Below are 27,819 nucleotides of genomic sequence, written 5' to 3'. Positions count from 1 at the left end.
AATTACATGCTTCAATGAACACCTACTTTTATATTATGTGGGTTGAAAGTAACGTAGTTTAGTAATAATTCTTTGTACCTGTCGAACGAAGATCTTCTTTCCAGCGTAACTCTGGGCTTTCCGTCCAATTCTGAATCTCTCCCTGGATTGTAATTTGAGATAAAAGAGTCTGACAAATTTCCGCCGGTTGTTCGCTGTAGCGATTCCCGAAGCTCGGGATCCGAAACAACAGTATCCTCTGAAAGAATTTTAATATCGCCATTACAGTACAATCTCTAAACATAACAGTAATGAAATTTAAGGTTAATATTTTTGGGCGCAAACAAACAACCAGGACACGTGACAACACAGAAAAGATTCGCCCGAATCCGAATACTTGCAGTCAATATTCGGCCAAATTCAAAGGTTAAGTGACGTCATTAGCTTAGACATATGGTCATCAAAAGCCACACGCACCGTTTATATTTTCTATAGACATGCTGTTCTATTCAAATGTCGTTTATCGTGCGCCAAATTAGTTGCTGTTTGATGTTTTGTTAATTTCATTTTCGTGCATATCTCAACCAACGACAACACGTGACTCCAAGCACCGTTGTTTAAACGTGAGTTGAACACATTAATCATAGGATTTCCTCCCGAGTATTCGTGTTGGGATGGACACAACCGTAATCACAATGGAACATTAAGCACACACACCTCCCAGGTTGGTCCAAACACTCGTGTTGTCTCTTCCTGCAACCGATGACCGGAGGAGGACACTGTCCATCGACTCCCTACAAGGAAGAGGACGTTTAAATTCAGTCGCCATTGGAGGGGGGGAAGATGCTCTCTTGTTTTTATTCAAAATGGAGGCAGACACAATGGGTGGCTTGGAGGAGCGCATGTTCGAGTTGTCCTCCAGGAGATCTTCCACATCGAGTTTTGCTGTGTTCAACTCTGATTCGGATCTGTAAAACAATTTGCAGACATGCGTATTTCCGATGCTTAGGTACATAAACATATGGTAACGAAAAAATGTAGAAATTGTATTTTTTTTCGAAAATTGCTATAGTTTGAATCAATATAGGAGACAGAGTTGGTATTGACGAAAAGTAACAGGTTTTGCAAAGCTGGTGTGAAAATCTTGGCATGTTTGCTGTGTTTTTATTTTTTTACTTGTAGTTTACACATTAAGGTTCTTACGTTGTCGTATTTGAGGACAATTCCACATCATTTTCACTCACAGAGGTGTCACCAAAACAATCGACTTCATCCAGCTCGTCTATGCTGGCCCCGCCAACGGGATTCTTAAGAATATAATCCTGAACTCGGTCGAGGGTGTCTCCTCTCTTCAGCTGATAAAAGGGATTCTGGGCCTCCACCGGAGGATCTTCATCTTCTTCATTAACATTTTCCTGCTCTGACAATCTTGATTCGACAGCATGGGAGGCAATGCACTCTTCAGGGACTTCGGTCACCATAACCTCTGGTTCTGATTCCTCCTTACGAGGTATCGTTGCCATGGTAGCGGATTCAGAATCACTTATTGGTTTGCTTTCGTCAGTAGTTGGGCTGCTAAGAAGATTGAAAATTGTTCTTGGTTTTTTGACTGGGGCGGCAGTGGTTGCAGCAGCAGCAGCAGCAGTTATGGTTGTGTCTTGTGCTGTAACCGGTGAAGTTTTGTCGGCTGAGTTTGGAGGAAAAATTTGAATGTCGTTATTGAGAAGGTCTTCCAGGCTTGATGCAGTGCTTAATGAGCTCATGTTTTCTGCACATTTAATAAATAATTTTCAGTCAATTCAATTAAAGTCAATTAATATGGGAAAAATGTTCGGTCAAATGATTGAAATAAGTTTAAAAAGATAGCGACATAATTGTACCTTCAAAATCTTTGTCCTCAGAAACCTCATTCTGTAAAAAAATAAAAACATAAAAGATGAAATAAGAGGTAACTAAACAAGAGGTAGTTTTTTCCTACCAGGTTTTTGGATTCAGTTTCGAGAGGTTCTGGACTTTCCTGTTCCTTCGTAAGAACTTCACTGTAGCGAGTTACTAAATTACCTGCCTCTCCCTCTAGTGGTGAAACAGAAGATGCGGTGGACATCGAGTCATCAACCTGCCAACACAACTCAACACTAAGTCAAAATGTCTTCATAAGATCTTGCCACAGTTGTTTGTGTTTGTTAAATTTTATTCATATGTTTTAAAACGCCTTTTTTTAGTGATACTGATGATGACTATTTGCAGGCAAAATTATATCAGAAAAAACATAATGGCAAATGACTTTAGGTGTTTTTCTTTATAGAACTTGTTACACAAATCAGATACAGCCTTTGCTGACTGTTTGTGATTTCGATACTTATTCAAAGAGTTCTCTCTAAAGATGCTTTGATATAAAAACAAACATAATGTTTCCATGCTGGATGAGTCCCGTAGCAACGTGAATAACAGTAAAGTGTTTGTTTTTTACCTTTTTATCATCTTCTGTGGATGACGAAACGATAGAGGAGGATTCCAGTTCTGTAAAATACAGGATTTATGAAAAAAGGAAAGGACTACATCATTAAGAAACATTCACTACATACGTTGGTTTCTGTTAGTTGGATGTGTTAGGTTAGTTCTAGATAAATAAAAGCATTCATGCATTTCAAGTTAGTTGATCAAAAACAATGAAATAGTGAGTATGAACAAAACTAATAGGTATTGGAAAAACAACCAACAAAAATGCCTGCAGTTGAAGCAAACAAATGAAACAAAATGGTGCAGCACCAGCAATCAGTGGTAAATGTGCCAGACAAGGAACCAAAATGAAATAAACAAAAATACAACATGAGAAACCAGATCCACCAAAACAAAGGAAGCCAAACTTTCCAATGAACAAACTTGTGGCATTTCATGCAACACCAAATGCTTGTTATGACCTCAAAGTTAGTCACTTCCACTTCCAACATTATGCAACCCAGAAACAAGTCTTACCTCTAGATTTTAAGCCATTGCTTAGCTTTTCATGGATTTCATTGTGGTCCAAACAGCCTGAAAGCCATTTGTGTATCGCGTCATTTGTGCCATTCACTTTCGCCTCAAGGTGTGTTTTTTTCCCGTCATTTAGCATTGTGAGTTCGTTCTTTGGTAAATATATAACTGGACATTTGGTAGGGGTTTGCTCAATGTTTAATTGCTTGCGCTGCATTTCCATCTCAGCAACGGACAGAAATAAACACTCTTGTGGGTCTTGGGAGTTCCCATTTGTCTTGTGGGTTTTTATCCCCTTAAACAGTTTTTTAAAAGCCTTCTTAGACTCGGGAACACTTAGTTGAGATGGCCGACAAGCTCGAGGCAACGTTGATGGTTTGGTAACAGGTTTTTCGTTGACAGATGTGCGGGGGGTAATGGCAGGCCGTACTGGCTCATTTATTTCTTCTTCTAGATCCACAGTTGCCATGCTACCTTCACTAGAGTCATCTTCCCAATCTTCCAGAGAGTTACGTTTGCCATTGTGGAAGGATGGGGCGCGACTATGGTCGCAGCTGCCTCCGACAAATTCTTCACAAATTTCTGCAGACGTAATCGGCCATTTAATTTTGGGTTAACACCTGTGCATTCTTTTGTCGGCCGAAAGAAAGACAAAATATCAGCAAGCAACAACACACAAAATCCACTAAAATGTGATTTAGTGAAGCAAGGGTAGCAATTTTTTGGATTCAATTCTTGTTCTGCTTTCAGTTAAGTCAAGTTCACCAACCAAAATGCAAACACCGAAAAGAAAACAAAAGGAAATTGAATTATTTGCAAAAAAAAACTTTTCACCCACAAAAATAATGCTTTTCCTAAAAAGTTGAAAGGAAGTTTTTCTGTCTGTCAAAAGAAAGCATGCAGATATCTTTTTTCTGGTGTCAGCCACCAAAATACCTTCTTTGACTGGGGTTAACGGACGGCGCAGTGTTGAGTAATTGCTATAGTCCATTTTGTCTGCAACAAATTGCAATTGAATACAAATCCCCTAAATACAACCAGTGTCCTCTGTTCATTGAACTGAAGATGGTTTTGATTTCAAATCAAAACCATCAGTAAGTGAAAACCAACCAAGTTTTACCAAACCAAGCAAAAGTGCATCAGAGAAAACGAGTGTAGGATATTGTACAGCTACATTTTCTAGAATATTTTGTGGAAAACGATCATGCAAAAGTTTCATACATTTGTGAAACCCTTATCAGTGGCACAAAGACAGAATATTTGGACACCCACACTAGGAAATTAAGGTTTGGCATCAAAAGGCAAAGTTGGGAAGCCTAAGTTGTTAAGGATGGGTGTTTAATGGACAAACCAGGGTTAGTTTGGTAGCATATCTGGTGGGTGCATTTATACCTTCTGCTATGTCAGCCATGGTACTGGTATCGTCAAACCCATTGTTCACAGGAATTTGAAGGTACGAGCCATCGTGCAGCCATGACATGGTTGTAATGTCATGTCGATTGGAACCTACGTTTTATCCAACAAAACTTTGGTATTTACGTTTATTGTTTGTTTGATACTTATTTGCATTCTATCATTTATCGGTTTTTCAGCAATTTAACACCGTGACAAAGACTGGGTTAGTAGCTGTTGTTATGGCAACTGGAAAAGACTATGGCATTACTTTACATTATTGAAAGTACAGAGCAAAATGTGTTTATGACATTTGTGACAAAAGCCCAATACTGAGTTGTGTCTAAATGTTCATTTTGCAATTAAGAGGCACAAATTTTAGGTTAAACTATATTGGAAATAATTTCACAATGAGAAGAAAGAATTTACCTCTGGATGAGGACCTGAAGGAATGTTCTTCACCCTCATTCTCACTATCACCTGTATCATGATCTCCTTGTTCCTTTGCAGCTTTGAGCACTGCCTCCCAATCAATGTCCTCATCAGAAGAATCACTACATTTCAAATTTAACTCTTTTGCACATTCACATCAAAGAAAAAATTAAAAGGTTAAGTTTTTATTCTCACAAGTTTTGTTGTATTATAAGTTTTTTAAAATGATTAAAAAAGTTTTACTGACGCTTCAAATTAAAAAAATATTACTGTAATTTTTTTTCAATTTTAACAATCCAAGCATGATGAAAGTTTATGTTGCAGACTTTCCTGATACCCTAATGGCCAACATAGACTGGAAAACAGATTTTTTTGCAACAACTTTAGTATAAAATTACAAGTCGCTTGTCTTGCTTTATTGTTTGATATATATATGTTTATTATTGGCATCATCAATGTCGCTTATTCAAATGGAATCTGATATTTCAGTGACCACAAAAATAATTCCATGATGTGCCGATCAGTTACCTCCAAATTCAAAATTTAAATCCAGCAAAAAATATATACCTCATTAACTCATCTATGTCACCCAGGTGAGGAGATCCTTCACGTTGGGAAGCATTACTCAGGTTGTGTTTGTTCAGTGCTTCCTCTGTAAGTTCCTTGCGGTCATTAAGCATGGATATACGGATGTTTTCCAGTTCAATCCTCTCCGGGGTTTTGTAAGATTTTGCTTCCAGCGATCTTCGAAGCTTAACTCCTGTTGAAAAAAAGAATTTCTTGTTGCAAGGTGAAAAACTAACATCTAGCTTATCAAGCAACCTGTCATGCACTACAGCTGCCATGCTTCATGGGTGAACAAAATGCACAAAAAAGTGACAAAAATGTGCATTTAAACTGCAAACAAGTCAAAATCGCTTAAGCCACCAAGTATTATAATGCAAGGTAAATAAATTTACTGTGTCACCACTAACGAGTAAAGAGTGGTATGGCAAGAATAAAAAGCAATGTAAATACTTTCAAGCGCCCAAGTTAAATGTAATGCATACAAAACCAATGTTAGAGAAGTCACTGCCATAAATCAAACACCGAGCAATTGGGAAACCGGAAGCATTTCTGGATAACTATATGTTGATATGAAAGCACAACAACCTTGATCAGTAAATTGTGCAAAATAATTCTACTGATTCAGGTCAAATAGACTAGATTGTATTAAGCACGAATGAGCATGCAAGAGCTAATGGTGATTGATGGTAAATGCATTAGCATGACAGTGATGAGAAATACAGAAGATAAAAAGGTTCATGGAAACAGGGAGAAAGGTGATGTTAATGTGAGCTACAGTAAAGTGTGAAATGGGTTTAAAGCGATAATGGTTGTGAGGGGTTTGAAGTAACAATAGTTGTTGGTTTTGGTCATTCCATTTGCAGCCATGGGACTTAAGTGCTGGAAAGTTTTTGTATATTTATCAAAACTCGAATGGGTGTTTGCAAGTTGGAAAAAGAAAATTTTGGTAGCAAAGAAATTAATGACGAACTTAAAAAAGAAAATTTGGAACTTGCAGGAGTTGTATCGTGAATGATGCCAAGATAATATATTGTCATTGTGTTGAAAATGAGTAAAACCTAAAGTTACGTTAAATGTATTCTGGAGCAAGCATTTGCAGGACAAAATAATATTTTTCTTTGGGCCATAATGCACACATTTCTTGCAAATCACAACACAGCCCCTCAAGCAAATGAAAGCACAAGAAAAAGGCAATTTTCAATTACACACAGTTGTGACATCACAGTTTCCTGTCCAAAGGCCTGTGTGAGGTCATAAGCATATGAGAAAAAGGGGGTGAAAAGGAGGGCTTGGGAGCGGAGTGGAGGAGCAAAGCAAGGCATTGTGGGTAATTTAAGCATTCACTAAAGGGGGGTTGCCCCCTTGAACAGTTAAGAACATAATCTGATGTCATTTAAGCATGTAGCAGCGCCACCTTCGTTTAAGTTAATTCCCTCATAAACCTACTGCCTTGGCAGAATCAATTAGAGTAGTTTTTTGCACTATTTTATTCACCCTGTGAGCTTAAAAGCAACACAACTTGCTACAGCATTTACAAGGCTTCAGTAAGATTTCAAACCAAAAACCAAGAAGGAAATTTGCAACAATAACATTCTATAAACATCAATAAGTATACCCTACTTTACCTAATATAACACTGTTGAAAATTACTACATTGTAAGGCACTTGACGCACAAAGGGAAAATAAAAAGAGAAACATAATGGATAAAGGTGTGGCACTGAAACTGTTATTGGTCACTGGATCTCAAAACCTATTATGTGATGATAATATAGCAAGGGTTTCACGTCACAATGGATAACACAGGTGCAAGTTTTCAAGGTCAATGAACCCTCTACTCTCGTTTCACATTGGAGCTTTACATACTGAAAAAACGTTCACCCGACCTGTTACTGGATCATATTGTTAGCAGATTACAACATGTACATGTTTTGTTGGTCTAGTGTGACATTGAGTGCTTATTTAAATGCCTGGATGGTAAAATTATAAAAAAAGAAAAAAAATTTCAACAAAAAACAATACACTTGATATACAACGAAAATATTTCTTTCACTTTTAAAGTTAAACTAACAATTCTACAAAGCATTGCATGCTCAGTATTCACTTTGTACATGAACAAAATTTGGAGTCACATTGCCCAACAAAATGGAACAAAAACCTTCACAGTAAGGTAATGGGAACTTGATATAAACGTGGCACAATCTGTTGAATAATTGCACTTGATAACAATGACCTATGTTTAGTAACAATCACAGCACAGTGGAAAGGAACATTCACAATAGTTTTGGAACTATGGATTGTTGCGTTGGTTTGCTCATAGAGCAGTTATTTATAAAATAGTAACTGAAAGAAGTCTAATATTGAAACAATAAACTTTAATAACATTTGGAATGTGGAGTATCGAGTAAAGTACGTTCCTTTGGTCTTTAGATATGGTCTCTTAATTTAGTAGTTTGTTAAAGGTAGGAAAATTGATACACTAGGCAAAATTCTACAAAGCAAAATGTAAATTGAGAGTTTGGAACATCGTCAACTCACAATCATCCTACATGACAGTGATAAAATAAATAAATAAACATACACGAATATATTTACATTCTACATGTTCTATAAACTAAAAAACTCACAAACAGGTAAGTAAATAAATTGATGTCAGGTAGATTTTTTCACTGTTTCACAAGGGACTGACAAACACAGTATGATGATAATAGAGCAGTGCTGTTGCAGCAACAGGTAGTAAAACCCAGTCCAGTGCAAACTGTGTCAGCGTTGGTGAAGAGGGAAGTGACCTTGTAGCTTGTGATAATTTAAGAAATAAACAATTTGCCATCCAACTTGCGAAATGCAATATACGGCTTCCGCTAGTTTTTGTTGAGTTTGGTGTATTTTCAGTGGAAGTGCTCGGCTTTTCTATGGCTTGGAATTTGTTAAATTGGGATGGTTTGTCAATTCTTGTCAAAGTTTCTGTTGAGTTCCATTTCGACAAACTTGCCGGCTTCAGCTTCTGTATGTTTTCAGCTGAATAACTGTTCCGTTTTAAACTTTTTATTCGAGTCATGAACTCAGTTTTGGGTTTTCCATCTTCAACCAAAGTTCCTTTGCCATTCACTACCAATTTGGGCACCGCAGGACTCATAGGTGCCACCGTCTTAGGCCAGAGGCGATTCCAGCCGACCCGAAAGACAGAAAGCATGCCATTCCAAAACTTGTGCAGCAGAAAGGTGAGCATGGCAAGCAGTAGGGACAAAAGGCGCCAAAAGAAAGCCTTCCCTATACCTTCGCATTGCCATATAGAGTGCAATTAGTTCATGCTATTTAGGTGAACACTTACAGAGAGTCATGTATCTGTGCTACAGTGGTGACGTAGTGGTGTATTGAATAGAAGTGGTGATAGTTAATTAATACAATTCAGTAAGTGAATGTGATGAATGTGAGAACTACAAAGTGAATATATGCAGGAGCTACATGTGAAAACAATCAAACCAGAAAAAATTCAAATAGGAATGAATTAAAAGGGAAAAAATTACTCAAAATTATTGTGAACAATGTTTGAAAATTGAAATACTTTGTACAGATTAACAAGTTAAAGAAATGTGACACAGATTTTGCTTGAACAAGCCCTATTTTACGTTGTGACTGGAATAACCTACCTTGGTTGTTAAGGGCAGTGAGTGTGTCTTCAGCTTTGTCAGAAACCGTGGAAGAATTTTCAATTTCTTTCTGTTGGGCAGTTTTGAAAGCGCCAGAATGGGCAAAGTAGTGAGCTCTGCAGTAGAATTTGCCTGAAATATAATACTTGTGTCAGTTGAAATGCATGAAAACCTAACAGACATTAAAACACATTCAATATACATTGCGGGAATAGCCATTTAAAAAAATTAAATACCCAAAACATTACAAATTGCTAAAAAATTGTGAGGAAAAATAATATTAAGTTTAAAGTTACAATGTAAAATAATAAGTTCAACGTGATAATGTAGAAATATTGTAACACTGAGAATAAATTGGCCATCCATAACCTGTCTCCGATTGAAATTCATAATTCCCTCTTCGGAGCGTCACTCCACAGTGAGTACAAACAAAGCACTGCCGATGGAAAAACAATCCCTCAGCGCTCATCCTCTCGACAATATAAACACGCTTTTGACAGAAACAACATCGGTCGCTGGTGGATTGTTCTGGGATGTTCTGAAAAATTGCCAATTGCCAGTCAAAAGTAGTAGAAACATATTTAAACAACAACACAAGTTTTTTAGCCATTTTTAAAGTGTTTTGAGCTTTAATGCAATTAAGATATCTGTCAAGACAAGCAAGAAGTTTTTGGGGCTGCATTTAGAAATAAATTTTTGGACACATTCTTAATAGCAAACTCTCTAGGAGAACATTAGCAATGTCCTCAAAAGTCAAATATCTACAAAAGGTGCGAAAAGTTATTATGTGTTTATGTAGGACAGTTCCAAAATAGGAAAATAGTGATTCAAACACCAACAAAGCCTATTCCAATGGAAAGATCTGCATATTTTAAAAAAACAGCAAAAACTAACAACAACAGGTCTTGATGTAGCTTCGTTGGGGGCGTTTTGTTCCCATTGCGAGATTAGTTGACTTGATAGAGCACTGATCCTGTTACTTGCACGCTGGTTGACGCGCACTGACCCCTCATCTTTGGCTGATTTAGGACGAAGCTGGACATCAGTTGATCCAACTTTCAACGATTTTATTTCAGAAGTTTCTGTTTTTCTGCAAAAAATATAAATAAATAAAACCTATCACCTTCCACAAACGAACATTTAACTTTTCAACAACAAATTAATCCTTAAAACCAAAGAATACTAGAAAAAAAATATTACCAATGAATTGACAATGTCTATTTTTCAGACAACATACCCTGCGTTTTCCTTGTCGTCATGCTCAAGAATAGTTTCAGATGAGGTGCTTCCCCTTCTTTTGAAGAAGCCTCCATATTTCTTTTTCTTCACAGGGTCATCCTGTTTAACCTGATATGCAAGGATAGAGTGAACATTTTGTTTTACAAATGGAACCAGGGTGAAAATATGGTAGAGATTTGCAAGCCTGACACTACAATCAATTCCTCAAAGTCCAAAAAAAGTTTTCAATTAAAATTTTTAGAATAAGCTCATATACTACTTATTTTTGACTTGCCACTACTATATAACACTAGTCAAATACTTCTTAAAACTTCATTTATAGAATATATTCAAGTGAATGGTTTTCTCACATTGTACGACTTTCTCTTAGTTAGGTGATTTGTAAACCGGATGAGAAGACCGACAGGAGACGTTGAACTGAGCGGACTTTTCGGGACATCGTGGTTTTCAACTTTGCTGTCCTTGTCATCGATGGGGCAACCAGCGGGAGTTTCATTTTTAAACACTTCGTAAAACTGACAAAAAAACACTTTCCAATGTAGATCAGCATCAACACAAAAAAGTAACAAGCCTCCGATTTGCTCATAGCATTTAAGTGAAAACGATTTTTCCAATAAATTTACTTACTTCAATCAGAGGCTTGTTACTTCATTAATACACATTCTATTTCCACATGTATATATAATATAAGCAATTCTTAGCACAGCTTAGCTTACCTGGGATATATATGTGACCATGATCAGTTTATCAACATCTTTGCACATTGCCATTTCCAATCCTGTCATAACGGGTGAAATTCCGAGGTGCTTTTCGGCAAGATCAAAAGCCTGCAACGAAGAAACACATTGGAAAGGATTGAACTTGTAGAAAAACCTCATATGAATCGAAAATGTTTTGCAGTTTTGCAAGTCATTAAAAATAATTTATTTTTATGTTTCAAAGTAACATAGATAATGAACATACTTCACACCATATGTCACACTTAAGGAAGCAAGTAGTAACTTTGGGAATGGTCATACTATTAAAAGTGTTTTAAAAATTATTCTGTCACTAGTAGTGCATGAGAAACTACCGAAGTTAAGAACCAGAGACTGACACGACACAATGAAGAATTTTATCATAGAAAAGTATAGCTCATAAAAAATAGAACCAAAACACTAAAAACAAGTTGTATTGGAACATTACACAAAACCACTGTCCACATACCAGTTGATTGTTTTGTTCAATGTCAATTGGGTTTAATTCCTCCCACTTAATGAGGTCTGGTCGGAACTGGTGGATAATCGCGCACAATGCAAGCCCACTTCTCCAAGAGGAAGACATGTCTTTAATGTGAACTGCCTCATAACCTTGCGTAATCCGTCCGCACCAGTTCTGTAGCTTGTTTGATCGAACAATGGAAACTAGTAAAATGACATGAATATGGAGTTATAGTTATTTGTTGCTATTGAAAACTTGGTGGTACGTGAGTGCAAAAACCAATGTTTTTATTTTCATTGTTTGGTGGTTTGTATGCTTTTTTTATCAAAGATCTTGAAATTTTTTTGAGCATTGAAAAGGTTAAAAAAATTTGAATACTTCAATATTCAGCAAAATTAAATCATTATTTATAACCTGTATCCAAACAATAGGTACATGCTAAATGCTCTTGAACCAAAGTGTAAATCAACATGATGAATATAAATTGATGGCACACAAAACAGAATAACTGTAGCAAGAAAGAAGTAATGGAAATGTTAAATGATAAATAATTGCAAAATGCTTTGTCGTAAAGTTTGTGACAGGTAAATATCATTAATCAAATGTAAATAGTCTGTCAACCTTTGGTTACACCACAATTATTACACCATGGCTATATTTTCGCAATGCTTGCTGTTGTCTATAGAAACACAGCAACAGTTCTCTAATGCTGTTAAATGCGTTCTTGAATGATTGTAACAAGTATTTTGCAGTGACTCAAACTTTGAAAAGATCCCAAATACTAGAAATTAGGCAAATGTAATTGCATATAAAATATGATTATTGTTGAACGGGTGTGGGATAATTGGAGTCATTACGATTAAAAAAATTTTAAATTTATAAAACAATAATTAAAAAAATTATTTATGCAAAGTAATTTCTGCTTAATTCATTCAAAAATTCTTGCAAGATGACATTACACAACAATACTTGACCCAAGTCATCATCAAACCTTCACTACAACATAAAACACACCTTTTCTCGTTAAAGCAGGGTTAAGATGTTGGTGTTTGACTGCTTTCGGTTCCGTATCAACATCCATCGGCTCCTGGAAGACTTTTTCTTCCTCTTCTACAACATCCATCTGATCTTTGTCGGAGATGTACAAGGATCGAACTTGCTTCACCGACACCTTCTTCATGTTCAAGTTGGTGTATCGAGTGAAAGGGTCTGCACATGAAAATAAAATTTTTCATCGGGGCAGGATTGTTTTATACCTTATTGGGTCATTTCTTTTTTAGGTGGGACTTTATGGCTGAAACTTTAATTAGGATTTCAAAAAGTTGAATTTATAACTGCTTTGAGAACTTAATTATACTATATACATTATTTATTTGAATTTATAAATGCATTGTAAAACAGAAAACAACAATAAAAAAATATTGTTAATATCTGATACTTATCTTTGGTTGGGAAATTAAAAACAAAATTGTAGCATGTCGGCAAACCTTTTACTTTTTAGTGATTTCAAGTTTACTGACAACGTCCATTGCTCACCTATAGTATAGTTGGCCCAGTTTTTGCCTGTATTTTGTGGTGTCGTGTGATGGAGAAGTCGATAAATAGATTCCCGCTCGGCCAAAACTTCCAGTTCTGCCAAGTTGCCAACCTGGTCTGCAAAAACATTCTTTGTTTACAAAATTATTTTAAATTAATTTAGCTTTCTGCATTGCCTATCTCATATAAAATGACAGGCATCTCCAAAGCACCACAATTAGCCTAAATGTATAAAAAGGCAGCAGAAGTGAGGGCTTATGTGCTTTTGAGATGCGAACTCAAAACCCTGGGCTTTCCAGTGAGTTGCCTCAGCCTGGCATGGAAAAAAAACTAGCCTGTTTTGACTTGTTTAAAGCTTTATTATAATAACTAGTTAGGTATGTGACTTAACACTAATGTCACCTTGATATTTTTATTGCAATTTACCAATCTGGTTGTTGTTCATTGCCTCCTTCTTGAGGCAGAGATTTCTGACCATCCAAACTAGGTCAAAGGCGGCCAGAAATCCTCGAGCACAGCCTGTTCCCATTGGCCAAAACGGCTGAGAAAAAACACGAATTGTTAAAGGTGAAACTAAAATTACTTAAGTGAATGTGGACAACCAACCTCTAGCAAGCTGTCCCCAACAAGACACGACAATAATTTTCGGTCTTTGGTCTCACGAAACAGGGCAGCATTTTCAGCGGCATACCTGTCAAAAATTTGCAAAATAGAGGATTATATTCATACAAAAGTTGAATTACAAAACACTCCTCCTAATTCACATTAACTCAATAGTAAAAAGTAATGACTGAAATAGATCGACAAAAACATTTTTCTTGCTAAAAAGTACTACATTGAATTGCTTGTACTTGTAAAATATTTCTATAAAATGTTTACTAACATGCATGTGAAGTCGAAGAGAGCAATGTCAGGTTGTCCATATTGGTTAATAGCAAACTCCAAATTTGGGAGTTTGTGATTGGTTGAAAAGTCGGCTGCCTCACGAGCGTAGATCATTAAAGCTTCTTGGTCAACATTTGCATAACAAAGCAACCTTTCTGTGTCCTCATAATCCTTGAATAAAAGAAAATATATTAGGCTACTTGAATGCAAAAGACAAAATATTATTAAGGTCACGTTGCCTACCTTCCTGAGGACACCTTTGCTTATAAGACTGTGCTTTTTGGCTGTCATCACAAAATAATGTGTATCTCCCTTGTAGTAAACGATGTTCTCGAGATCAATGTTAGTGGTTCTGCACAATTCCTGTAAACAAAAACACATAATGTTTGTTCAGAACTTTTTCAGAAACTTTTTTCTCCGACAATTTATGCCCACTGGTATACACTGCATTATTGTTTGGTTATAATGTTAATTTTGTGCAAACAGATCTTGTTAATTTGTACAGAGATTAAATGTCAAAAAGTATTTGCTAAAAATATGATTTTTTATTAATTGCATAATTGCACAAGCCCATTAAAGCCAACGCACGGATAGCAACAGTTAAAGGCAGTTCATCCTGAATAGCAATTAATAAAACAGCGTGTCATAAACTTTAAAATGCCAATGTGACATTATCAGCGCAAGCGGGTTGATTTTTAGAAAATAAAGAACAGATTTAGTCACAAATATACCCCTTCTGTACACACTGTTGGCAAGCAGTTTTGCATTTTACACAACATGCAATGTATATTGTCACCTTAAAAAACTCCTGGTTGAAGATGTATGCAACACCACTGATCTCTTGGACTTTGGCTTCAGCTGTAGTGTGGCGGTTTTTGAAGTTTACGGTCAAACCGATGGCCAACTTGCCCCGAAACTCCTTGCGCTTAAATCCTACAAACGAATGTCAAATTTTCATGGTCGAAAGTTCAAAGGTCTTGTATAAAATTACATTGTAAAACAAGATTAACCATTGTCTCCAGACTTTTGTAAACAAAGTTGTAAAAAGCACAAAAACACAAGGACTGTGTCATGTCATGGCACCTATCCATGGTTACATCATATTGTTCAAAAACACAAAAAGGGCGGAATACCCAACAGCTAATTCATAATGTATGCACTCCGTACCTTGCAGTGTATTACGTTTACCATCTGCGCCAACAATAACTTCAAACTCGAAATTGGATACTGGGTGATTGTTTGGGCTAACAACAGCTGACCACCCTGCAAGAAATAATTGAATTACACAAAACTTTCACAACAATAAATGAATAAGGCAGGTTGGAGGTTAAACTCTCAAATTGCAAAACAAGGTATATACAAAATTAAAAAAAGGATTAGTGTTCTATGTATTGTGTGTTGACTTATTGCCATGTTAAACCCCTGTGAAGAGCCCTTGGAAGTGTGATGTCAAGTTCATGTTCAAGAGCAAGTTGAAGTCTAGTTCATAGTGTGAGTGGCAGTTATATGAATGCACGGGCTCCACTGCATCAGGAGTTTTTTTACATCTTCAAACTGACTATAATGTGAAAAGTGCTTTTGAAAGTAAGCACTTTCAACTTTTCAACTGTTTAGGACTAAGTTCTTGACATTATTTTGCAGCATAATATTGACAAAGTTACATTATAGAACCATGAATTACTTGAATAGTAATCTGTCAGAAATTCTGTATATACTTGTATACAATTTAATAATTTCTTGAACTCATGTGTGGGCCTGATTATGTAGCATTCAGTGACAAATCTTTCAAAAATAACAACAATTACCTTTTTGCTGCACTGACCCATCCTCACAAATTACAGGGTCAGCTGGAAGGGACAAACACTCGAAAGAAACGTTGACGACAATTTCAACACCAAAAAGAAGGGCAGTTTTGAGCAGGATAAGTTGAAGTTGACGGATGGAGATGTGATCGATCGCCCCAGCACAGAACCGACCGTAGAATTTTTTGGCACCCAGAGTCTGTTTAACCGTTATCAAAAATGCATTACATCACAATAAAAAAAGAACTTTAGAAAAAAAAATAGTTATTGTGTCCAAAAAAAATCTTAAACAAACCCTTTTTACACATTTATTCATGGGTTGAAATAACTGTTACCTTTAGGTCTGTAATGATGAAAGGCCAAAGATGTAGCACATTGTTTCTTGAAAATGTGTCTCGTTTCTCCAAAACAATGGCTTTGGCACCAAGGCAGGCCATCTCTATTGCAGTGCGAAGACCACATGGTCCAGCTCCAATAATTAGAACCTGCACAAAAAATATTGCATTTTACTGCTTAAAATTTTCCTTTTTAATCAATCTAAACCACAATAATTGTAACATTGGTTTGTTTCCTAATCAACTAAGCCTTGTGACATAGTGTCACGAAAATCAATACAAGATTGTTGAGGGTGACAGGGTGCCAATTGTGGCAGATTTTCTCGACACCATTTCCAATCCCGCTGGGAAATTATTTTAGTCCTGATTTGCAAGTGGGGAATAAATAATTGAGCACTGAGATTAAAATAAAGATAGTGTCACGAAAATCAATACAAGATTGTTGAGGGTGACAGGGTGCCAATTGTGGCAGATTTTCTCGACACCATTTCCAATCCCGCTGGGAAATTATTTTAGTCCTGATTTGCAAGTGGGGAATAAATAATTGAGCACTGAGATTAAAATAAAGATATGTAGGCAAGGCGAGAGCTACTGTAACTAATAAGGTCATCAATCACGGCTACACATTGCAATAGATTTTGGAACAGAAAAAATCAGAATTGCTACAACAAAGGCTGCTTGATATGTGCAATGAGATCCTAAGCAATATATTTCATTGGAACTTGCTTTGGAAACGCAAAATTTTGACTCGAACAATAGGATGATCCTGTTTGAAACCACTGTTATATGCAGGGGTGACCACAATAAGTGAAATGGGTGATGTAAGGTAATAACTGAGCGTGCCAAATTCGGTGAAAAGGTGTAAGTATCAACAAAACAAACACGCGGCGTCGAGTTGCAATTGTCCCGTTTCGCCAAATATGGAGTTTCCGAATAGAAAGGTAAGTGGGATGGTACGAGCTACAGGGTTGAACACACAACGACGACTGAGCAAATGTTTGCAATGCCGGAAAAGGTCTTTGCCCGGTGCAGGGCGTTGCGTGGGTTGAGCCCTACGCTCTTCAACACGTTTCCCTTTCCATATATGCTGTGTAGTTTTACTCTGGGTCTCGTGAGCACTTAGATACTGGTTTGAAGAAGGGTCAGTAGGAACGAAGGGCGCGACATTGTAGATAGATTGCGCAAATAATTAATTGGCACTTGTGTTGTTTTGTTACGTCATCGGCGGCGGGTGGAGGTTTTTGGTACTCGGCATCGACAGGAGGAACACTTGGATTCCACCTTTAGGTTTACTGACCAACGAAAAGTAGCAAACAAAAAGGACTATAGTTTGGATGCACCTTTCAATAACAGAAAAAAATTATTAAACATATTGTGATCACATCAATAGCGCCACATTGGTCTTAGCGATGGTGTTATGAGCTATTCAAAAACCTTCAGACTGTTTGTTACATAATTAACGTTTTGGATTTCAAATTTACACGTGTGTTGGAGGATAGTAACTTAAAACATGCCGTCAAGTTTGCAGCAAGAAAACTGGTTCCCTTTGCATCAAAACCTGCTGGCCTTGCTCTTATCTCGAACCTGATAAACAATAATGACGGGAGTTGAGTTGTTTAAACCGACAGTAAACAAACCCATGGCCTTTGGTACACGAGCTGGAAACACTGCATCACCAACTGCTTCCTTCAAAACTTGCGCGCTTTAAAATTAGGCGACGATAAACAGTAAAGCTGGCTGGGCTTTTCGTCAATTGAGGGAATAAAAAATGAATTAATTGCATTACGATAGCTGTGATTGTCAAGTTAAGACCTGCGCAGTGGGGTGATCCTGTCTGCCATGCGATTTGCATGAATTACTTGTGCGTTGTATTTAGTATTTCCAGTTTTGTTCGGGCCATGTTATTAAATTTCGTATTGATGCGTGATATCTCCACTACACTTCGCACATCATCGAACCGAAAAGGTTAACCCTGGAAATTTAAATACGCGGAGAAATTTATTGCGCTGTATACCACAGCGAAGAAAGATTTAAAGGCGTAATATTATTCGACTGGATGCGCTTCGACGAAAGAGTCCATAATGCACTTTCGTGAAAATATGGAAGTTAGAGCAGCACGCACTCGATAGACATCGCTCGGAAAAGGGCTCTGTGAACGGTTTATGTTGGTCCACTTCCAATTAGAGTCAATCAACGTGCAATGTGTTGTGTACTGTCTGAGGTCGACCTAACCTAGATCCACTTTTTCGTAGTCATGTTGTCACGTGAACAGGAATGTAGAATTGGGAACTGTTTTGGCAAGAATACATTTGTGTGACATAAAACGGACAAATTTCTCGACTGTATGTTTACCGCTGCTCGCCGCCAACCGAATTACAACAACAACAAAAACAAAGCAATAAAAATGACACTTACAATTGTGACAGCGCACCTCTTTAAGACAGATGCGCAACTTGAGACAATTATCGAAATTCACATTCAGTTTAAACTTGCTGCGCTTGAGCGTTGAGGCCCCAGCTGCTTAATTCTCAAGTGCTCTCATCTATTATTCACGCTTCTGTTAATGGCGTACAGGTTGGGTTGTTTACTCGGGTGGAAGACACGAGACAGAGGTTTAAAAACCAATAGGAAAGCTTCGATTAAAGTTTACGGCGTCTTATTTGGACATGTAATACGCTTAACTGCACAAGTACGTGATATTATATATGACAAAAGCCTGATCATTTATTAGACTGTGGTACATGTGGTAGTTACAATATAAGAAAAAACGGATACATCAAGAAACATTGGTGTTTTCAGTTGGTGAACGTGGGTTAGGCCATGTTGTGAAAAGCATTTATCTTTAGTGGATGATCCAGATTCCATTTTTTGTAACTGATTTGTTGTAATACCAAGGGCAATACTTACAGTAACATCACACACAAGTTTAAATGTATACAATATCTAATATAAATGAAGTACTGTCAGTGGCAGTTTTAAAAAAATCACACTGACCATCAGATTGGTAACCGCGCGTGTTACTGCATAATCTGAGAACGGTTCGAAGTTCATGACATGCATGACGTAGTGACCAATAATATCAACTACAAGTACACAGACATAAAAAATGAAACCAGGAAAGCTATCAACTTCTTTGCAAACCAAACGTTTTCGGTACTTACAATACAGTTGCTGAGAAATCAGTTCTCCGTCGATCCATGCCCCAGCTATTGTTAGCTTTTCATTGAATGACCTTTACGACGTTGCGAGTTGAGGTTAAACCTAGAAGTGATTCATGCCACCCGTGGTATATATCCAGTGGTTATGGGAATCAATTTACAAGATGATTCTGACGATTGTGTAATGACGAATGTAAAGCAGCGTGGCGCAAGGACACACTTAAAATATAACTTTCGAAAATATAAGATTACAAATCAAGTGCCTTCAGGCAGTGGCCCCAAACTTGTTTAACCTGTAAAGCATTTGGAAAGTTTCAACGCAGTTGCGACGCATCTGAACTTAATTGGGACGAATGGAAGTTCGTATTATCGGAATCTCCTGTTATCTTTATGGCCAACAAAGACTTCGTAACAGATGTATTGAACAACTCCTGTACAGTCCTATGTCGTTTGTTTGACGTTTTTCCTAGATATATATATTTTGCTTGTTGGCCTCATCATTATCGCTTTTGCAAATTAAACTGTGACGATTTAAATTTGTTATGTTGGTGAAAGCGGATATCTTATCTTGTTATCTGCCCTTTTTTCAAAAACGCCACTTTTTTAGATTAAAATATTACACGACTTCCCAGAATACTCGAAACAACACACACCAAGGCATCACGACGCTAGGTTTGGAAACCACTCCACGAAAAACTACCTTGGAAATTACTTAGTTCACCACCAAACGATTTTCTCCTAAACTGTAACGCAGTGTTTGATACTTGAAAGTTCACGCGTGGCAAGCATGCGGTTTTCAAGCAAAACAATCGCAATCAACACCAAAGTGCTACAAAAACATAGGCTGTTTTGCCAGGGGCAAGATTAGATGATTCACTTTTCAGGATAGAGACAAACAGTACACACACAACTGCTTTGTTGTTGATCGGTAACGTCACACACCGTCACGTGATATCACAAAACGCAGCGTCGTGAAATCGGCTTTCGTTTCGTTGCCCTTTTATTACGCCATAAGGCCCAGCAGAGGCTTTACGCAAAGACATTGTGACGACACTAGTCTGCGGCCGCCCAAGGGGGCTGCCGGCCGTCCTGTTTACATTTGCTTGGGACTGGGCGCCGGCGCGAATGCGTAGGAAACATATGGGAAGGCAGACGACTGACAGTGCCGGGAAACAGTTCTAATCTATCAAAAACGCCCCCCGCTATGATTGCATTCAACTGAACGGGATTTTGCCATCGCCTGATCAAACGGTTGGGTTTTCATTGACGTTTCTGTACGTGGGTTAAGCGGTTTGTGGTGGCACGATGTGCTTAATTTTGTGCCTTTATTAAAAGATGGTCCCTGATTAAATATCACGTGCTGTGTTAAACATGTGGCTTACAGTGGGCAGTGCGGTTTTTACATACAGGTGTCAAGTCCGGAAAATGGAGTTCGTGAAAGGAAACGGCTTGTAAACGTTATAATACACGCAAGGTGTTAATTTGTTTTGAAGGGTTCCTCTGCGCTAATTTAAATATAAAAAGTGTTTTTCTTTCGGGAAATCAGTCCCATTATAACACACCTACAATGGAGTTACCCGTGTAATTACAACAAAACAACACGAATTTGTTTTGTTAAAATAAAATACGCGTCCAAAGGCGAACAACGGAAAACCCAAAAAACTTAACTAGAAAATGTGAAAGGTAAATTCACCCACTCCTGTTAAAATCGACAATAAAACCGCTAAGCACGCAACTCCTATGTGATATCTGGTTTCAGTGAACTATTTTAATCACCACCTTTGTTCACATAAAGTTTCGTGGTTACGAGTAGAAATCAACATGGGAAAAAGGATTGAATCGAAATCAATGAAGTATTCAACACGAAGATATGAATAGCGAACTTCTTGGGTCACTGGGGTTTTAAACACGGTCGATATCAACAGCCATCCTTATACGCTATGCTCTAATTTCCACAATACGTTGTTTTGGTTTTAGGTTTGTTTGGGCGTTACAGAATATAAGAGATAAAATGTTCACTTCCTTGACGTACTCAGAGACAAATTTGTGTATTTCTTGCCCCGCTATCATGGCTGGAGTGAAGTAGAAGGATGTTAAACCTACAGTTTTTCGACTGGACGAGAAACCAGTCAGTGACACACGAACACGGTGAACAACAAGGTTAAACTGATCTGTGTTTGTTTACCCACCAACATCACTACAAGCGTCAAAAACTCCCGCGGCCTTTTGTACAGATTTGCCAAAAAACACAAAATCGAGCGCCGACCGCCCAAGAAAAAGTCATTTTCGGGAAAAACATCACTAAATGAGCAGAAAAATAACCGCGTAATGTCCCATGTTCCGTCTGCTCAACACATTATCTCATTAGATACAGGCTACTGGCGAATTGTGTCGGCGTCGGAAATTTTGTCGTTTTGCGTCAAATTGCGACAACGCGTGAGGAGAAATGACACAGAAGTGAAAACCACGTGCGCAGTCGTCAGTTTGATCGAACCAGACAACGCAACTGATGAACACAAACAAGAAAGTGTTGCCTTGTTGAGCGATTCGACTGGCTTATGTTCTAACGCTTATTGATGAGTCGATCTAAACAAGGAAACCAGTTGTATCAGCAGGTGACTGGCATCCGCTCGGCAAATGTTCTACATCTGGTCTTTTATTTTTCCGTGGAAGAGACATTATTGAAAACATTTGGTTTGGTTGTCACTGATATAACTCGGTAATTTGCACTAAATTACGTGTTTTACTGCATATGAACCACTATCTATTCATTACTGTACCTGGAGGTTAAAACCGAAATTATAAACGCCAACTGTCCTAATATTTTACAAAAATAAGATATAGCGCAGAATGATGCAAGTGTTTGAGTAAGACCTAATTAAACCATGAGGTTAAAACAATAGGAAATCGAGAAAAAACTGTCGTTTTCGTGTCAAATTTTGGAGTTCCGATAACATCTAAGCACCAGACCACAGTTTCAACAGACTGCAATAAACCGTCCGACGTACAACAAGAAGGGTTTTAGTCTAATCGAAAATCCACGTCCACGCTTACTGAAATGATGTTATCATGTTTGGGGATCACAATTATTACGAGACAAGACCGCGCTGTGACGCAAGGGGTGTCACGTGCGTCGAAAACTTGCGGTGTAAACTGGGAAAGAGACAAAACCTTGTAATTTATCGAGTTTGGTGAGGCGTCAAATCAATAAACTTGACTTGTTTGGCGAAAATTGATCGACTGTCATTTCCTTGCTTTTCGATTATTGTCCTTTTTTAAGTGCAGTTTTAGTATGTTGTCTTAGCAGGGTTTTGTAACAATCACAATAAATTAAAAACAAATCAATAGATGGAAATAAATTTAAACTTATACAAACCAATTTGTTTCTTACCCAATGTAATTAAATTATAAATTGCCACATAAGCAAATACTATTGCCAGCTTCCTTATTAAGAACTACCCCACGTACTTAAATCAGTGGAAACGTGCGTAGCGACAATTTGATAAAGTAGCAATATACTAAATGTTAACAATACAAAAAGACCCGCAAGGCGTATTACCAACCAACCGCTACCGGATCCGCCTTTCACGGAGCGCCAATTAACTTTACGGACCGGCAAACCTGTGACAAAGAGCTGTACATGAGTGTTTAACCGCCACAAGTGGCACAAACTGCCAAGCAATTGAAACGACGATACTCCAGCCCGCGCCCGGAAGGATGGGCAGTTATTAAACCTGTCTGCACCGACCCGAATGCTGTCGACGCGTCGGTTACAAATTGTAGCACAAGGGAAGGACCGCATTAACTGTGGAGCGAATGAACCGTTTTGGCGCCCTATTCAAAGTCAGAGCGTGCTGCAAATTTTATGCCATATGTATTAAATTACAATCCCCCCATGTCATATTTTAAAGCCATGTACATCCTGACAATATCCACTGCTAGTGCTAACTCAGTTAATAGATTACAATATCTATAGCAAGCATGTTGGACTACAAGGCAATCAGGAATATTTTTCATCTTGAAACATCCAGTGAAGACAAATCTACACTTACTGTATATATACAGTATTTATATTGTTTGTGAGTAAACTATGAGTTTACCTCAGTATAAGTAAAATCCTAAGCACCCTTTTAATATGCATATACTCTGTGAGTTTCATTAATTTTTAATATGCATCTAAGGAATCAAACAGAATTCCAAATATAGGAGTGGCACGACTCATTTTGTTTACCAGTAGAAAGAGAATTTTAAGTGAAACATAGAGTTTACTGCTCTTTTCACGCTTTCCATACACAAACAATTACCTTCTCCTGAAGAACGCTACAAGATATTACTCAAGTTTACATCAAAATCATTACAATAGAGCATAAAAATTGATCAACCTACTTTTGTGTTTTCTGCAACTCTTTGTCCATCATTTTTGCTCATTCTCGGATTTTGAAAATACTCTGGCCCATAGAATCTCTTGTCCAGTTTGGACCACAAGGACTTTGCTTTCCATGAGTCAGAAAGGTGCTTCTTGAGACGAGGATAGAAGGTACAGTGATCATTGGATGATTGTGAAGGAGGATATTCTACATCAATGGCTTTGCAAAGATCATGGAATGTTGAAAGCGTCTTGATACATGTTTGCGCTTGGACAAAGCTGAAAGTGATAGATTAAAGTTATAGTTAAGAAATTGAAACGTCACCTTGCCTAAAAGCACATCACAAATCTTACAATGACAAAAAAATGTAAACCTCACATAACAGCAACATAAAGTAAACAAAACAAATGGTCATCTGTATTTTGGAGAAGAATTTAATCAACAACAAATAAAAAATATAGATAATTTGATGAATGTAAATTTTATCCAGATATACAACTAATAGCATGTGATACCTGTCGAACAACTTGACAGGTCCTGGCTGTTCTTCACCTTCTGGCAAAGTTTCAGCATCTTTTTCGAGGTCATCATTAGTACTGATCACCATGGCTTATTGGTTAAAATTATCTTTCAGTAATAAGTGCATAGGCAGGCTTTTTTACAATTTAAGTCAGTAACTCATATTGCACAGTAGGAACTTTGTACATGGTCATTTCCATTGCAGTTGTATAATCATGCTTTATACGTAAATATTTGGTCCTACAAAGAAAGACAGTGCAACTATTTACAAAACTAAACTTCATAGCTGGGCAGTAATAGTGCTATTATAGTTTCATTTGGTACAAAAATCGTAATACTTTTTAAAATCTTGCCAAATGTTGACTCATTCTTGCATAAAGACAGGCATCTTTGCATATATTTATGATAAAAAAATTGCTTTCTTTATTTTCAAGAATAGCCTGTGCATTAATAACTTAATCCCTGTTGCCATTCTACTCTTTAACTGCAACTAGCAAGCATCTCTGCGTTACAAGACGTTTTAAAGCTTAGTAGCCTAACTGGTAAGCAAACAGCACGGGCTTTGGTACACATGGCCCTTTCTTCTGTCTTTCAGAACAGTCTGAACAGTTCAAAGAACAGTCATGCCTGACACAGGGATGAACAATCTGTAAATCCACGGTCTGTGGCACAAACAAATAAATGTCCCACTTCAGCTTTTGGAGGCAAATTCAAAAAGGCGCCAAAATTAACTGCTCAATTGCATCATCTAGCGGACATTAAACCATGAAGAATTTTACATGGTAAATGTACAAGAAACAAATTGAAGTGAGCAATGTATAAACATCATTTCAGGAAGATAAAGTTGATTCCTCCAATAAATAAATATTTATTTTAGATGACCGTTTTCACCAGTTGAAATTCGAATTTTGTGTGGCCAAAGCTATTAAAGTGCCTTCGGTAACGAAGTACGCTTCGCAGCTATTTTTTAATGTTGACAGAACTATATCAAATGTTGATATCAAAATGAAGACAATTTCCGTTTTTCATGCCATTGTGTTATAGCGTCATATGTATATAATTGACGTGCCAATCGATGCAAGCCAGCCTTGTTGTTAGCGCAAGAAGAGTCCCTGTATATAGAGTTGGTCGCTGTTATCTTGTTAAGTGACAGGGTGTAGTATTCCGCAATTAAAGAAAACACCGTGGTTGGTGTTAGAGGTTAAGCTTTTGAGAACAAATGTAGGTCTACAAGCAATATTCATAAAATGTGCTACCTACAGTCCTTTAGCACTAGCAAAAGGCTTACGAGTTTAATGCAAATTTTGTGGCCACCCTTCCGCCTTTTTACATTTCATCACTTTTAATTCAATAAGCGCAGATCAATTTAATGATGTCTTGCTCTCGGTTTGTATTAGTGTCTTTAATTGTTTTGATTAAGGAAGAACAAGATTAAACCTGTGGAAATCTCCCTTGCCACGCCTAGCCTTGTTCACACAGCTTAAAAACTTTTGCTTATAAAACTTTGCACAAATCCTTTACAGCAAATAATCACATACTGTCCTGCTTTCGAAGGACATCAAACTTTTATCCGAAATTGCGGTTTTGGGCTGTTAAATTAACCAATTCTACATACGCCCTTAGAGTAGCAGTGAAATATTAGGACTGCAGAAAAAGCAAAAAATATACAATTTGTGGTTTTAAGAGCGTCCTATTCCTCACATATTGTTTTCAAATACCAGTAATTTTAAGCATAGCTTTTGTTCTGTACCGTTGGGGACTTACAATGACAACATAGACGTGCTCGAATGCTTGTTGACGTGCGTGATAAGTTCCATTTTAATTTGTGAAAGGTTGCACGTGAGTTGTTCTCGTTGTTCAATGTGGGCACGCGACGTTAAATATGAATCGTTTAATGTTATGATAGCTTTGTCAAAAGTGGTCCTGTGACTATTTAATGTGGACATGCAAGTGCCTAGACAGTCATGTAGTTGCATGAGCGTACTGTATAATCTACAATATATGTTCCGATGTGTTCTCGGTATAATAATTTATTGTTTGTAGGCAAATGAGTAGAAAATGCTAGAAGGCTAATATTTAAAAAAAAACTTTGGGATTGTATTTTTAATATGAAAGAAAATAATACAGTACAGTTGCGAGAACGTTTGACATCAGGTTTTTATAGTGCATAAAATACAGGGACGCGTTTTCAACGTGATTATAAACTTTGACCTTCTGTTCCCATGTAATGCAAACCTTTTCAAACCACAACAGCGCATGGTTCAGTTATTTCATCGCAACCCAGCAACAAATCCATGTAGTTATATTAGGATTTGCCTGACCGAAATCGGACATTCAGGTTCAACCGAATGGTACAGACATTTCAATGTTCGGATTCGACCTGACGCCGATCCCCACATAGAATAATTTCAGCAATTTCTTCTTTTTGGAACCGTGCCTTGCCGTTTACCTAAGTGATTTCAAGTTTATATGGAAAAAAAATGATGTCTTGCAATATGGGTATCGAGACGGAAATTGACTGAAGGTATTCAGATTTTACAGCACTAATCAGGTCCGGCGCGTCCATTAGGCGAACTAGTCAACCACCCTCGGGCGCACAGCCCTACGGGGGCGCATCACTTCGTAAAAAAGCGCCAGACCCATGTACTGAAAATTACACATCGGGATAACCTCTCCTTCAATGCATTAAAAACCCTGCTATCTACCAATAATCAGCAATTATGGTGGCATTAAGTGGTTTACTGGGGCGAAAAATCAGAAACTTGCTTAGGGTACAAACTGATCATGCGCCGACCCTGGCACTAACTCTACTACATACTGATTTTGTGGCTCGCTGGCGTTCGTGCTTTTCCTCAAGTGGCCTTTTCACTGAACAGGTTTGTTCAGCCCTGGTATATAATCTATATACATAGAACTTTTTCGTTAGTTTAGGACCAGTGTGCTTTCGATGTAATGTAGTTTTAAACGTCATCACCAAATTAGAAACCGTTCGTTTTTAAATTTTGAATACTATTTGAGTTTTGTATGATTCTTGACAGTACTTAAATGCACGAGCGTCGCATCACAGAAAAAAGCACCATCTGTCTTAGTGACTACTGACGCAGGGTGTGCTTTTAAGCGAAGAGTTCAATAGTAACATGTGGAATAACAGTTTGGAATAAGGTTTTCTTTTGTGGTAGCACAATAAGCGTAACTTGCTTAATATTTGTAGGCGAATAATGAACTCCGCTGTTTGGCAGTCGTACATTAAAAAGTCGATATACTATATAGCACTGTAATGATCGAATAAAACAAATACAGAAGAGGAGTGTTTTTGTAGTTGGTATATAGTCATAAACTGCGTTTAATTCTCTTTATTTGTTGCCTAGGTTATGTGTGCTATACTTTCATGTACTTTGTGGTGGCAAACTAAACTCCATGAAAAAAGTGCCACTTGCACGCTTGACGAAGGGGTTTTGTTCGACCTTCAAAATCCTATTTTCGAAAAATTTTATATGATTGTTTGCGAAGCAATAGTTTAATCGTATGCGTACTGCACTAGGATGTAAAAGAACACTCTACTGACACTTAGTTTATAGCAGAACTGTGGTGTCATTTGTTACTGTAATCTTATGATGAATTTTACTGTTTTTGTGAGTTACCATGTGTCTTGTTGTTGATTTTAGGTGTCCTAATTTGACATAGTAAGGAATTAGCAAACATGTATCAATTCAATGCGTTTTTGTTGAATATTGGAGCTGATTCACTCGGATTGTAAACTATTTGTAAAGTAATCACAAAATAAAGA

At 37.4% G+C, this 27,819-nt stretch overlaps 1 protein-coding gene across 6 annotated transcripts in view; it reads right to left on the bottom strand.

Moving 5' to 3' along the window:
• Positions 1 to 24,268, bottom strand: part of LOC145912268 (uncharacterized) — a 31,121-nt gene extending 6,853 nt beyond the window's left edge. For 2 of the 6 annotated variants that reach the window (XM_082999686.1, XM_082999687.1), the window contains exons 1-30: positions 24,029 to 24,268; positions 23,533 to 23,791; positions 15,989 to 16,138; positions 15,657 to 15,852; positions 15,019 to 15,114; positions 14,648 to 14,784; positions 14,095 to 14,214; positions 13,850 to 14,022; positions 13,573 to 13,657; positions 13,393 to 13,507; positions 12,967 to 13,083; positions 12,445 to 12,639; positions 11,437 to 11,633; positions 10,947 to 11,057; positions 10,581 to 10,745; positions 10,229 to 10,338; positions 9,886 to 10,081; positions 9,361 to 9,529; positions 8,992 to 9,123; positions 5,344 to 5,536; positions 4,774 to 4,898; positions 4,345 to 4,458; positions 3,889 to 3,948; positions 2,956 to 3,534; positions 2,450 to 2,499; positions 1,958 to 2,095; positions 1,860 to 1,890; positions 1,183 to 1,747; positions 697 to 947; positions 79 to 238 (exon numbers count right to left, since the gene is read on the bottom strand). In XM_082999686.1, coding sequence (XP_082855812.1) covers positions 79 to 238; positions 697 to 947; positions 1,183 to 1,747; positions 1,860 to 1,890; positions 1,958 to 2,095; positions 2,450 to 2,499; positions 2,956 to 3,534; positions 3,889 to 3,948; positions 4,345 to 4,458; positions 4,774 to 4,898; positions 5,344 to 5,536; positions 8,992 to 9,123; positions 9,361 to 9,529; positions 9,886 to 10,081; positions 10,229 to 10,338; positions 10,581 to 10,745; positions 10,947 to 11,057; positions 11,437 to 11,633; positions 12,445 to 12,639; positions 12,967 to 13,083; positions 13,393 to 13,507; positions 13,573 to 13,657; positions 13,850 to 14,022; positions 14,095 to 14,214; positions 14,648 to 14,784; positions 15,019 to 15,114; positions 15,657 to 15,852; positions 15,989 to 16,138; positions 23,533 to 23,791; positions 24,029 to 24,120 — 5,081 coding nt within the window. In that variant the 5' untranslated portion in view covers positions 24,121 to 24,268. The remainder of the gene's footprint in view (positions 1 to 78; positions 239 to 696; positions 948 to 1,182; positions 1,748 to 1,859; positions 1,891 to 1,957; positions 2,096 to 2,449; positions 2,500 to 2,955; positions 3,535 to 3,888; positions 3,949 to 4,344; positions 4,459 to 4,773; positions 4,899 to 5,343; positions 5,537 to 8,991; positions 9,124 to 9,360; positions 9,530 to 9,885; positions 10,082 to 10,228; positions 10,339 to 10,580; positions 10,746 to 10,946; positions 11,058 to 11,436; positions 11,634 to 12,444; positions 12,640 to 12,966; positions 13,084 to 13,392; positions 13,508 to 13,572; positions 13,658 to 13,849; positions 14,023 to 14,094; positions 14,215 to 14,647; positions 14,785 to 15,018; positions 15,115 to 15,656; positions 15,853 to 15,988; positions 16,139 to 23,532; positions 23,792 to 24,028) is intronic. The other 4 variants (XM_082999688.1, XM_082999689.1, XM_082999691.1 and 1 more) reach the window with 4 other exon arrangements.
• Between the last annotated feature and the right edge of the window lie 3,551 nt (positions 24,269 to 27,819).

The sequence above is a fragment of the Ascidia mentula genome, chromosome 8, assembly GCF_947561715.1.
Source record: "Ascidia mentula chromosome 8, kaAscMent1.1, whole genome shotgun sequence".
Taxonomy (NCBI): Eukaryota; Metazoa; Chordata; class Ascidiacea; order Phlebobranchia; family Ascidiidae; genus Ascidia; species Ascidia mentula.
Note: the sequence above shows the minus strand (reverse complement) of the source record. Positions and strands in the feature narration are given on the sequence as shown.